The following is a 13242-nucleotide window of genomic DNA, read 5'->3' as shown; positions in this document are numbered from 1 at the left end:
CATTCTGTGCCCCCAAAATCTCAACTTTGAAACAAACATTGGACACATATGAGGCTGCTGTGGGCAGTACCCTTAAGATGCTTAGAAGTTGGTTTGTCTAGTTGAGAAGGTCAACTAGGCACTACCTTAAATCTTTCCAAATGTTCTCTTTTTTCCCTAGCCTTATTGAGGTATAATTGATGAATACAACTTACATATATTTAAGTTGTACAGTGTGATGATATGATATACATATAAATTGTGAAATGATTACCACAGTCAATTAACACATCCATTATGACAGATAAAGAAAATGTGACACACACATACAATTGAATATTATTCCTCCATAAAAAAATAAGGAAATCCTACCATTTGCAATGACATGGATGAACCTGAAGGACATTATGCTAAATTAAATAAGTGAGATACAGAATGAAAGGTACTGTGTGATATCATTTATATGTGGAGTTTAAACAAGTCAAACTCTTTCTGAGTTTTCAACAATACTCATAGCTTTGATTTGCTGTTACCCTGCCTGAAGCATTTTCTTACTTTGCAAATCTTTTTTTTGGAAAGACTAGGAATAACAAAATATCTTATTTTTCAGTCTATCATATCCTAGGCCTCTGTGTTTCCTCTGCCTTGTGCCTGCAAATGAAACAGTTCATTTCTCTCTCTTCCAGCACCTTATAATGTTCAGCTAAAAGAAGCCAATTGACACTTTCAGCATTCTGCAAGGAAATCTCCCTAGCCAGAATCATGAGTTCAAGTTACTGCAGGTGACAGAATATATAATATACAAAATATGTACGGCTCTTTCTCCAGTTTACAATGGCGGTTCCCTCACTGCCCAACCAGCCTCTGCTAATAGGCTCTTTGTGTCCTTCCAATCTCCTTCCCCTATCTGGTCCCAGGGACAACACCATATGTCTTAGATTTTTGTTAGAGCAACACCACACTCCTGGTAGCAATTTCTGTTTTGGTTAGCTTTTCCTGTGCAACAAACCACCACCAAATCTTAGTGGCGTGGAGCAACAACAGTTTAGGATTTCTCATGTTTCTGTGAGTGGGCTGGGTGTTTCTTCTGCCAGCTGTGCCTGGGCCCATTCACATGGATACATGCAGCTGGGGGATCAGTTGGACTGGCAGGTCCATGGCGGCTCACTCATGTGTCAAGCAGCTGTTGCTGGCTGCCATCTGAGGTGCCTCAGTTCTCCTCCAAGTGGCTTCTTTTTTTTTTTTTTTTTTTAATTTTAAGCTGTATTTTTACTCATTGAAACACTAGGTGAAATCAGGGTAAAGTCAACTAAAGGAAAAATGGTCATTTCATTCATATGTACTTAAACCAGCCAAAATAGTACAAATGTCATTATGATGCAGCAAATACAAGACCTCTTTCTACAAACATTAGCGCAACCAACAAATTAGGTGATATAGTAAAACAGAGCCAAAAAGGGTGAGGAAATCAATGAAGTATGTTACAGCTTAACTCTTTACCTCAATAGAGTTTTTAAAAAAATAAATAAAGCCTCCCAATCCCAAAAAATAGGAATATACCTTCATCACACCAATTTGTACTTTTATTTCTTATTCTTGAGGTTTAGAATCTATCCTCCAAGTGACTTCTTATTCACGAGGATCTCAGACCAGCTTCCTTGTGTAGAGGTCTCAGAGCAGAGTTGAATTCCACTATAGCCAAAGTGGAATCTCAAGTCCCCTTAAGGTCCAGCCTCAGACGTCACTTAAAATCACTTCTGCCATATTATTGATCAGTGCAGATCTCAATGCCAGCCCAGACTCAAGGTCTGGGGAAATAAGACCACCTCCTAAGAGAAGGGGCAATAAAATCACATTGCAAAGGATGTGCTGATCAAGATGGGAAGGATTTATGGTCATATTTGGAAATCTGCCACAGCCTGGTCCTGTAAATGTTTTTCATTTATATATTCAATTTTAAAATCTTAACATTGAGTAGTTATAAGCACCTGTAAATGGTTCATTTTCTTGTGTTGGACTATTCAATATACTTTATTCCCTACCCATATATAATAAAGTTAGTGGTAATTTTAGTAATTGTAGATATGCAATCCGGATAATATAATTCTGTTCCCAAATCAAGTCATTTGATTGTGTTTGGTAATTAATAATCATTACATTGTCACCGTATGCCTTTGCTGTTGTTTTCCCCTTTGTAGTCACATCATGTGGTTGTGGGAAGAAATTCAATCTGCATTTGTCTATTTTTTCAATTTCATTCCAATACTTTATTGAGGTATATTTGCCTGCAACGAAAATGATGAAAAATCTTTATTAGATACTACCAGGAATGATGTGATTTTAAATGTGTGATTTGTTTTAAATGAACATTTACATTTATATTTTTAGATAATTCAAATCCTTAAGACATTTATTTAAGCTATCATCATCATTAAAGAAACCTATCAGGCATAATAATAATCTGCAAAAAAAACCCCAAAAAAGTTTATCATGACCTATTCCAAGTTCCTATAAATGTATCAATGCATGGTACTATTTATTTATTTATTTATTTTTGCCAGAGATTGCAATTTCATGCTTACCTATATATAATTATGTAAACAGCATTTCTTTCTTCTTAGTATTAATTAATTAATTTATTTTTGAGATACAGTTTTACTCTGTCGCCCAGGCTGGAGTGCAGTGGCGTGATCTCTGCTCACTGCAACCTCTGCCTCCCAGGTTCAAGTGATTCTCCTTTCTTAGCCTCCCGAGTAGCTGGGATTACAGGTGCCCACTACCACGTCTGGCTAATTTTTATATTATTCACAGAGATAGGGTTTCACCATGTTGGCCAGGCTAGTCTCAAACTCTTGACCTCAAGTGATCCTCCTGCCTGGGCCTCGCAAAGTGCTGGGATTCCAGGCATGAGCCACAGCACCCGGACTCTTCCTGGTAATATATATATTAAATGTGATATTAATTACAGATGGATACTTCTAGACATTTACTATTTTGCTCTTTATGATATTTTATGATTCTGATGAAAATGCATTATGCATTATTATGTACATACTGATACATGAAATGCTATATCTCTCAGAATTAAATTATTATGGAAGAATGTATTCAATATATTAAAATATACTAATTTCATTTACTGTCTGAATTTTAAACATACCATCTCTTAAGTGGATATTGTCATGTATTTTAATATTTTTGTAATTTAGTAAATCTATTTAAAAGTCAGTGGTCATAGGACCCTGTGACACAGTTTTACATCACATATTAGTTGCTACATTTGTTGTGTATGGTAAAATTAAAAGTATATTTAACATGTTTCTAGACAATATATTATTTGTGATTGATTGCAATGGCTGCACAATAACCCAAGCCACCTTTTATTATGATCTTTGTGCTTACAGGTGCATGTTTAAGTCACCTAGAGTAAATCACAATTGTGCAGCACCCGCGGGTGACTATTAGTATAACTCATCAGGAAGAAAACCATGAACTATCGTCAGTTGTGATAGTTTCCTAATAGTCAAATGGAATCACAGTTGCTAAATTGGGCCTCATTTTTGCATTTGTCGTGTGTCATGATCTTGTCCTGAAATGGCAAAACTCTGAGAAATTATCTAAAAATGGGCAAAGAAATACAGTAATTGAATATCTGAGCCAGAACCCTTTTTTTTTTTTTTTACTAATTTCTACAGAGGGATATTATCTTATAATATTACCCAGAGCTATGTGTTCATGTAGCCTCAGCCGACTCCAATTCCTGAGGTGTGTAGGACCAACTGCTTTTGAAATAGAACAAGCAATGCAAGCCTCAAGGATGGAGGACCCAGAGAGTTTTTGGAACTCATTTGTGGTTGTTACTTTTAATGTTACACAATCTGGCCTTTAGGAACCAATTACGATTTAGGTTATAAGAGAGAAGGAGAGTTTGAACCAATTCTACCCAGTAATAATCACCCACACCAAAAACTGGTCTTAAATCAGGGCTTATCACAGCTGTGCAGCACCCAAATTGTAGTGTGGCTTCCCCAGCCACACCTCTCCTCTACCCTGACGCTGCTGTCATCTCATCCATTTTACGATGCCTTTGCAGTTGATCTGAATTCTCATAACTCTTCTCAAGCAGAAAAGCTGAAGACAGAAACATTGTTAATAAAGTTTTTACTTGTTAAATATATTTAAACTGTTTTCTTAAATATAATGACATATAAAGTCATGTGTAGCTTAATGATGGAGTTATATTCTGAGAAATTTGTCTTCTAGGTGAATTCATTGTTGTGGGAACACTGTAGAGTGTACTTGTGCAAACCTAGAGGGTATAGACTATTACACATCTAGGCTACATGATATAGCCTATTACTCCTAGGTTACAAACTTGTACAGCATGTGAACTGTACTGAATATTGTAAGCAATTGTAGCACACGGTAAGTATTTTGTGTATCTGAACATGTCTAAATATAGAAAAGGCAATGGGTTGCCCTACAATGGCAGGACATCACTAGACAAATGGAATTTTTCCGTTGCGTTTATAATCTTATGGCACTACTGTCATATATGAGGTTCGTCATTGGCCGAAAAATCATTATGCAGTGCATGACTGTACTTAAGAACTTTATAGACCTAGTCATGAAGGTTCATTTTGTTCCGTCAACAGCATTAAAAAGAAATGTTATTGTTCGTTAAACTTTTAACACAAGTTGATAGACATTCATTGCATATTTCTGTTACTTCCACAAATTGAACATTTTGTTGTTGGTATCAGGTTTAACTACCAAATCTTGGGAGTAAGATTTTCAAGTTTTACATAAAAAATGAGGGTTTGCTGAATAATTAGATTAAAAAATTTTTTTTCTTTTAGGAAAATAATAAGTAAAATCAGAAAAATATTTACTTAGAATTCAGCTGACTACGTTTGATAATACAAAAAGTGAATTGTAGGACCTAGTAAAATCTGTTTTTGCAACCATATTAAAAAAGGAAACACGTAAAGAATTTAACATTTAAATATATGCTGTGCTGCAAAAAAAGTTAATTTGAGGATTCTAAAAAAGGCCATTTAGCTGAAGTCTAACTATAAACTCAGAGATTTACCATCAGATGAAATTGTTACAATACTATTATTATTTCATTAAAGGTTATAATAGTGAAAATATAACAATTTATATTAAGAAGTAATATGTCATCAGATTATATATTTAATTTTATGACAGTATACATTAACATATTATGCCAAATTATATTAACATTTTTAAACAGTGGTATTTTGTGATGTTTATAAAAGAATGTATAATCTCAAACTGAGTGTAAATAATTTACATATAATCTAACCGTGTCTATTTTAGGTTTTCAATTGGATTTTATGCATTATAAAGTTCCAAATTCCATCAAACCTACCTTGATTAGTTAAGATCATTTTGCTGCTACCTAACTTTATTTATACAACCTAAAGAATCTCAGGTCAAAAAATTTGAACTATAAATTTATAATTTTCATGAGATTAGTATTTGATAGATGAATGTGGTAATTTTTATGCTACCCTTGAGTGACATAAAATGGCATAGTATACTACTAGATTTCTGAAGTCTACAACAGGGCTCTGCCGCTGGATGACCTTGGTAGTTCAGTGTCTTGACAGTTTTGTATGTAAAAGGGCATTATAATAGTTTGTGCTCATAGATCTTGACAAGAATTAATGGATTAATACATATATAATATATAATGCTAAATAAATGATAATTAAAATATAAAGTAATTGATTTATCTAAATCTCAGTGCCTGGTATATAGGAAGTTCTACTTATTTACTTATTTTTATACCGATTTGTTTTTTGTATACACTTGAAAATTAAAGAGCATGTTAAAATATATTAGAGGTCATGGATTCTGTCAATTTTATAGATAGATACAAAATTTCTCCAAACGGAAAGGTTTTGTATTTATTTTCTTCACTCATTCATTCTTATTGGTCATACTAGTAGGCATTGGGAACCAAATTGCTGTCCTCCTGGACTTTACATTCTAGTAGACAAGCGAATGGTCTGGGCTGAAGCACAGACAAGGTCAGAGACAAAGACAGAGATTTGAGTATCATCCCTCAAAGGGCAAGGGATTGAAATTATTTCTTGTTTATGTCCCCCGCAACATAGTGTTTACTAGTTTGTGAACAGCTGATACTCAGTACATGCTGGTGGGGTGGGTAAAATTCACTTCTTCTTTTGAAGGTGTTAAACTACTTCTCTGTGGCTTTTCTCTTTTTTTTAAACTTTTATTTTAGGTGCATGGGTTACATGTGTAGCTTTATTACATGAGTAAATTGTGTGTCGCTGAGTTTTGTGTATGAATGATCTTGTCACCTGGTTAGTGAGCGTATTACCCAATAGGTAGTTTTTCAACCCACACCCCCCTCCTAGGATAAAAAATCAATGTACAAAATTCTGTGGCATTTCTTTTTCTTTTTTTTTTTTTTTTGAGAAGGAGTCTCACTCTGACGCCCAGGCTGGAGTGCAGTGGCATAATCTCGGCTCACTGCAAGCTCCACCTCCCGGGTTCACACCATTCTCCTGCCTCAGCCTCCTGAGTAGCTGGGACTACAGGCACCCGCCACCACGCCCGGCTAATTTTTTGTATTTTTAGTAGAGACGGGGTTTCACCGTGTTAGCCAGGATCGTCTTGACCTCCTGACCTCGTGAGCTGCCTGCCTTGGCCTCCCAAAATGCTGGGATTACAGGCGTGAGCCACCATGCCCGGCCAATTCGGTGGCATTTCTATACACCAACAACTTGTAACCTGAGAGCGAAATCAAGGATGCAACCCCATTTACAATAGTCACACACACACAATAAAATACCTTGGAATACATCTAACTAAAGAGGTGAAAGATCTTTACCAGAAGAACCATAAAACACTGCTGAAAGAAATCATAGATGATACAAACAAATGGAAAAGCATCCCATGCTTATGGATGAGAAGAATCAATATTGTTAAAATAGCCATACTGCCCAAAGCAATCTACAGATTCAACGCTGTTCCTGTCAAACTACCAACATCATTTTTATCTCTTTATACCTCTAATTAAAGCCTACCCAAACCCTACCTCTTTTCCTTTCTATATTAGTTCCTCTTGTTACATAACAAAGTGCCACAAACTTTGAAGTTTAAAGCAACAATTGTTTATTATCTCCAAATGTTTGCATGTCAGGAGTCCACGCAAAGCTTAGCTGCATTATTTGTTCAGGGTCTTACAAGGCTATAACTAAGGCATCAGCTGGATTTCATTCTTATCTGGAGGCTCAACTATGGAAGAATCCACTTTTGGGGCTCTGTCACAATGTTAGCAGAATTCATTCCCTGTGACTGTTTGACAAGGGCCTGGTGTCTTACTGGCTGTTCACTGAGATTGCACTTCACTCCTGAAGGGAGCCTCTAGTTCCTTGCCATTGACCCTCTCCAAAGGAACTTCACAGCCTGGCTAGTTGCTTCTTCTAGGCCAGCAGGAGAATCTCTCACTTCAGTCAGCTAAGCTGGAGTATCATAAAGTAACATGATCACAAGTGTGGCGTCTCATCACCTTTGTCATATCCTGTTGGCTAGACACAAGTCACAGGTTCTACCCACATTCTGCCAACACAAAAATGGGGAATCCATGTGGTGGGAATTTTTGGTGGTCACTCCAGGGTGTAGTCACCATATTCCCATCTGGGTGAAGTTCCTTTAGTGCTTCATGTATACGGCTCTATCTTATTGCATTACTGTGTAACCCTCTACTATTCATAGCCCTTGCTTGTCCATTTCCACCTCTAGATATTTTATAGCAGGGACCTTGCCCTATTCAGCCCTCTGTATTCCTTTGCACTTAGCATAAAATTCAGCACTTAGTGGTCTTGGTGAATTTTTATTTTTAACAGCGTTGTTGAAGTATAAGTCATCTGTGAATTTTAAGTAAGTGGATGAAGGTAAACATAGGGCTAACATACGGCAAATTTTAAAGCATTTGCAGATAATTTTTTAAAGGAATAGTCTATATGATTATATAGATTGACTTTTGTTGACTTTTCCCTTCAAGACAATAATTGGTAAAATGAATGAGAAAATGATTTCACGATTCCTTCCAGATTTGTGTAACTAGGACTTTTTCTCGTAGAACTTCATGAAATATTACATTATTTAACGAGATTTATTTTTCCTTCTAGATGAGCAAGAGATAGTACAAAAACGAACTTTCACAAAATGGATCAACTCTCATCTGGCCAAGGTAAAGGAAACTACCCAGCCTTACAGGTTTACTTAGGTTGAGCCAGTAAATCGTTAAATGTCCAGTATAACAAAATGCTTCTGTCCCTGTTGTCACTATTGCGAATCAATGATACTGTAATCTTATTGGTTGGTCTAGCTGTTGCCTAAGAGTGGAACTTGCTAACATTGCTTCTGGGAAGAAATGAACATATAGCTAGAGTCAAGAGCTGTTACTTCATGTCAATTCTGTGAATCTTGAGAAACTATTTCATCCAATTATTTTTTCTAATACTAATGTGTGTGTCATATCAAAAGGAGAATTTGTGCTGGATTTCCGTTTGTGTGTATTTGTTCCTGTTTGGAACACAAAGAAGCTATAAGTGATCTATGCTAAGCAAAAGATTTTATCTAAAGAGATTATGATAGTATCTGTGCTCTCATCTCTGGTGCTTTGATTTAAAAAAGTAACCATGGTAATAGGACATGAAAAGACTAAAATCATTCTAGTATTATCCACTCTGTCATTCAGTGATATTAGGTGACTATATGTCTATATATTATAATGTCTTTGAACATAAATACTAACATAAAATAAATCAATCTTGATACAGTATAATGAAATTAATCTCTTGTACTGCTGATGAAAAGATAAGCAAGCCAAGAGACATCATATTTGTAAAAATAAATTCAGATGATGGGACAATTGTGTCTGAATTCAGTTAGAGGATTTGCTGATAATTTTTAAAGGAGTAGTCTATATGATTATATAGTTGAAGTTAAGTTGACTCTCCCTTCAAGACAATAATTGGTTAAATGAATTAGATGATAAAACAATTTTATCTTCAAATTTTTTATTCTCACTTTTGCTGAGAGTGGTGCCTGTAGTAAGTAAAGCACAACCCTATAGGCAGGTTTTGATCAGGTGCTTCCCCAAAGCCATTTTGATAGCGCAGAAGCAAACAAAGCATGACAGTTGATTTTAGTCCCATTCTACAGATTCATTGCTTACTTTGTGTCTGTGCTAGCCTTTGAAGACAGGAAAAAATTAGTAAAACACTTTCCCAGGCCCCGAGAAGCTCACAATCCAGCCATGAAAGAAGCCTAGAGCGACCTGTCTAGATATAGGATAAACCAGGGTCGTCTTTCCTATGCTCTCTTCCCCACAGCCACTTGATGAGAAGGGAATTTGGCCCAGTAGTTGCCCCACAATCTGCTCTGTAAAAAGGCAGTGGATACATCGGATTGATGACTTTGGAGCTTGTTTTTTAAAGCCTCAGTTGGTCCCATCTGGCCGCTATTTGTACTATGGAATTGTCATCGATTGGGGAAAAGGTTTTTTTTTTTTTTTCAAAATGAAGAGTTATTATTTTTTCATAGTGTACAGAGGTTACGTAATTGAAAATAATATTAATAATGAAACTTTTAGAAAGTGTAAAGAAAGTAAAAGTAATCTTAAATCACATAATCCAGATACAGTCATCATTAAGATATTGGACAACACTTTTCTACACACAGTTTCATAGAAGTGGTTTTATAGGATATTGTTCTGGAGCCTCTATTTCACCCAACACATCAATCCATGACAATAGATAGAACTATGTAATTATTGTAATGACTAAATAAACTTTGTCATGTTTATCTGTGATGAGTTAGCCAGTTGCCTGTAGAGGGTTAATTAGGTGGTTTTCAGTTGTTTCATATTATATAAAATACTACAGTGAAAGTCCTGGGTATATGTTGTTTGAACACTTGTATGATATTTTCTTCTTAGGATAAATTTCTAGAAGTAGGTAGTCAACAGCTATGCACAATTATGATTTTAATATATTCTAAGATCTTCTAAGAATCCCCATTTCCTTGCGCTATTAAAACACCCTTCAAAGTTTTTAACAGTTAGAGGTTGGAACTCAACCCTGGAATAATGGCAGTGATGAGCCTGTCTCCCCTTTCATATTTGATGTTTCCTTGCATGGTAATCCAGGTATACATAGCTCTGTGCTTTGGAATGTTTTCAGATAAACTGACAACCAAACCATTTATGAGTTAAATTTACCATTTCCAAATATAGCTTTAATAATAGGTAGTGGCAGGTTTAAGAGCTGGGATGTTTAGTTGAGAAGAAAGGAAGTTGATCCTTCTCTCCTAAAGTTCTTCAATCTTGGGAGCATTGGGAGCTGTTCAGAAGATGCTTAGGCAATCAGGCAGGAGAAAGAAATAAAGGGTATTCAATTAGGAAAAGACGAAGTCAAATTGTTCCTGTTTGCAGATGACATGATTGTATATCTAGGGGCACTTTTTAATAGGAATTTTTATTTTTGTGCTTGACTGCTTTGCTCAGTTGCAAATTAATATACTTTTGACTTTTAATTAAATAAAAAGTCTTTTACTGATGGCATATTATTCTAGTGTAACATTTCTTTATAAATATTATGACAGCAATAAGAAGAGATAGTATGCAAATAAGATTGCAATCTGTTTTTTAAAATATGCTTTTATTATTTTTTCTTTTTTACATTTGTTAATTATTATAAGTAAAAATATGCTTTCCTTAAAACAAAAATCTTATTATAAGTAAGAAAAAAACCTAAGAATTTTCTGTGTTTGTGTTTTTATTCTATTTTTACTACACAAATGTTAGATCATTAAAACTTGTGGGTATAATTATCTGTTCTTTTTTGAAGTTTGTTATCAAATTGAAGTCTTAATGCTTCTCCAATTATGTAAAACATTGCAGATCACAAATTGTTGATATAACATTAACAATTGGCGGATTGTTGTTATTTCATATACCTGATAATTTCTTTCAGGGATGGGGCTCTATTGTTAGACATTGAACCTATAATTTTCTCACTTTTCAAGAAGAAACCAGTATCTTTCTATTCTGTTAGCTCTGTTAATGAAAGAAGGTGGAGTATTTTATTAAATTAGCCCAATATTGATTTTTAGTGATGGTTTTTCAAAGTCAGGTTTCTGATTCGCATCTAGATTATCAGCACTTATTGAGAAAACATGTTCCTAAATTCTTACCACGTGCCAATTACAGTGCCTTAGCAACTTTATCTCTTATTTATTTAACCCTCACACAAGAAAATGCATTATTTTTATTATTTTGTAGATTATGAACCAGAAGCTTAGAGTTAATTAATAAGCTCATAGTCACATAGCAAGTAAAGGACAAAAACAGATTTCAATCCTATGACTCCTAAGCATGGACACTGTCAGTCACCCCGGGATGCTTTAATGAAATACGATAGACCAGATGGCTTAAACAGCAAACATTTGTTTCTCACACTTCTGGAGGCTGGAAGTCCAGGATCAAGGTGCCAGCAGATTCAGTTCTTCGTGAGGGCTGTCTTCCTCGGTTGCAGATGGATGGCTGCCTTCTCTCTGTGTCTTCTTCTTCTTCCTATAAGGACACCGACAAATCTTATTGTGGGGAGCCCAACCTCATGACCTCATCTAAACCTAATTACCTCCCAAAGATCCCACCTCCAAAGACCATTGCACTGAGGGTTAAAGTTTCAACGTATAAATTTTGTGGGGAAAACAAATGTTCAGTCCTTAGCAGGGACTAATCATTGTGTTATCCTCCCATGCTTCATTTGTTTATTTAGTAATTCATTCAGTAAGTATTTATTAAACACCTGTTATGTGCTAGGGATTGTGGATACAGTGATGAACAAAGGCAGACACAGACTGTGCCATCATGGTACTGATCATTTAGCAGAGGAGACAATCACAATGAAGTGTTTGTGATGAGTTTATGACAGGACATGCAGGGTGACAAGTGAACACATGACAAGCACAGCAGCCACACAGGTAATCCGAAGAAGGGCATCAAGAGAGTTTCAGAGGAGGAAACATTTAAGCTGGGCCTGAGAAAGGTCCTGGGGTTGGGTAGGTAAAGGAACGAATGCTTTCAAAAGTGGAGGGTTAGAAAGCATGGTACGGGAAAGGGAAGGAAAGCAGTTCAGAATACCTGAAAGTGTAGATTCCAGGTGTAATAGTCCATCCTCATGCTGCTATAGGAACATACCTGAGACTGGGTGATTTATAAAGGAAAAAGGTTGAATTGACTCACAGTTCCACAGGGCCGAGGAGGCCTCAGGAAACTTACAATCATGGCAGAAGCAGAAGCAAACATGTCCTTCTTCACATGGTGGCAGGAAGGAGAAGTGCCAAGCCAAAGGGGAAAAGCCCCTTATAAAACCATCAGATCTCGTGAGAACTCACTCACTATCGCAAGAACAGCATGAGGGTAACCTCCCTCATGATTCAGTTACCTTCCACCAGGTCCCTCCTGTGAGGATTATGGGAACTACAATTCAAGACGAGATTTGGGTGGGGACACAGCCAAACCGTATCACCAAGAATGGGGTGGCAACAGAGAAAACTGAGAATTGGTCAAAGGCCAGTCATTAAATAGTTTAGACATTTTGTTATGGGCAGTGGAGGACATGAAAGAATCTTAGGCAGGAGAATAAAATGATCATTCTGACCCTGAACATCTCTCTCTCTCTCCTGAATTAGAGCAGGAACAAGAAAGATTGAAGATGGAGTGAACTTGCAGTAAGTCAGATGAGAGGTGAGGGCAGCTTGGACTAAAGTAGTGGTGGAGAAATGGAGAAAAGTGGTAGACTGAAAAGATGTTTAGGAGTGGACTTGATACAACTGAGTAATTAATTGGAATCTTGGAGGGCAAGGAATAAAGAATGACTTCTAGATTTCTGGCTTGAGCAAATGATTAAGATTGTTCACAGATGTAGGGAATACAAGAGGCTTGGGGGGGAAAGCTAGGAAATTCAGTTTAGAAGGAGAAATTAGTTGGTAAAGGTGAACCCATTCGATTTGGCAGTTTGGAAGTCATTGGCCACCATTGGGAGTGGCCATGTTATAGTAGAAACTAGACTCTAGCTAGCTGATGAGTAAATGAGAGGTAAGGATGTTAGTACACTTAATATATATTACCTGTTCATGAGATAGAGTATTAGCTGGTGCAGAACATTGGATTTGGTAAAAGCTGTTTTAATA

General features: G+C 36.2%; 1 protein-coding gene across 2 annotated transcripts in view; it reads left to right on the top strand.

The window, feature by feature from the left end:
- Positions 1-13242, top strand: part of SYNE1 (spectrin repeat containing nuclear envelope protein 1) — a 525017-nt gene that overhangs the window by 88187 nt on the left and 423588 nt on the right. For both annotated transcript variants that reach the window (XM_054490749.2, XM_054490748.2), the window contains one exon: positions 8169-8230. In XM_054490749.2, the coding sequence (XP_054346724.2) occupies positions 8169-8230 (62 nt within the window). The remainder of the gene's footprint in view (positions 1-8168; positions 8231-13242) is intronic.

The sequence above is a fragment of the Pongo pygmaeus genome, chromosome 5 (assembly GCF_028885625.2).
Source record: "Pongo pygmaeus isolate AG05252 chromosome 5, NHGRI_mPonPyg2-v2.0_pri, whole genome shotgun sequence".
Lineage (NCBI taxonomy): Eukaryota > Metazoa > Chordata > Mammalia > Primates > Hominidae > Pongo > Pongo pygmaeus.
This window is presented reverse-complemented; position numbering and strand designations above follow the sequence as displayed.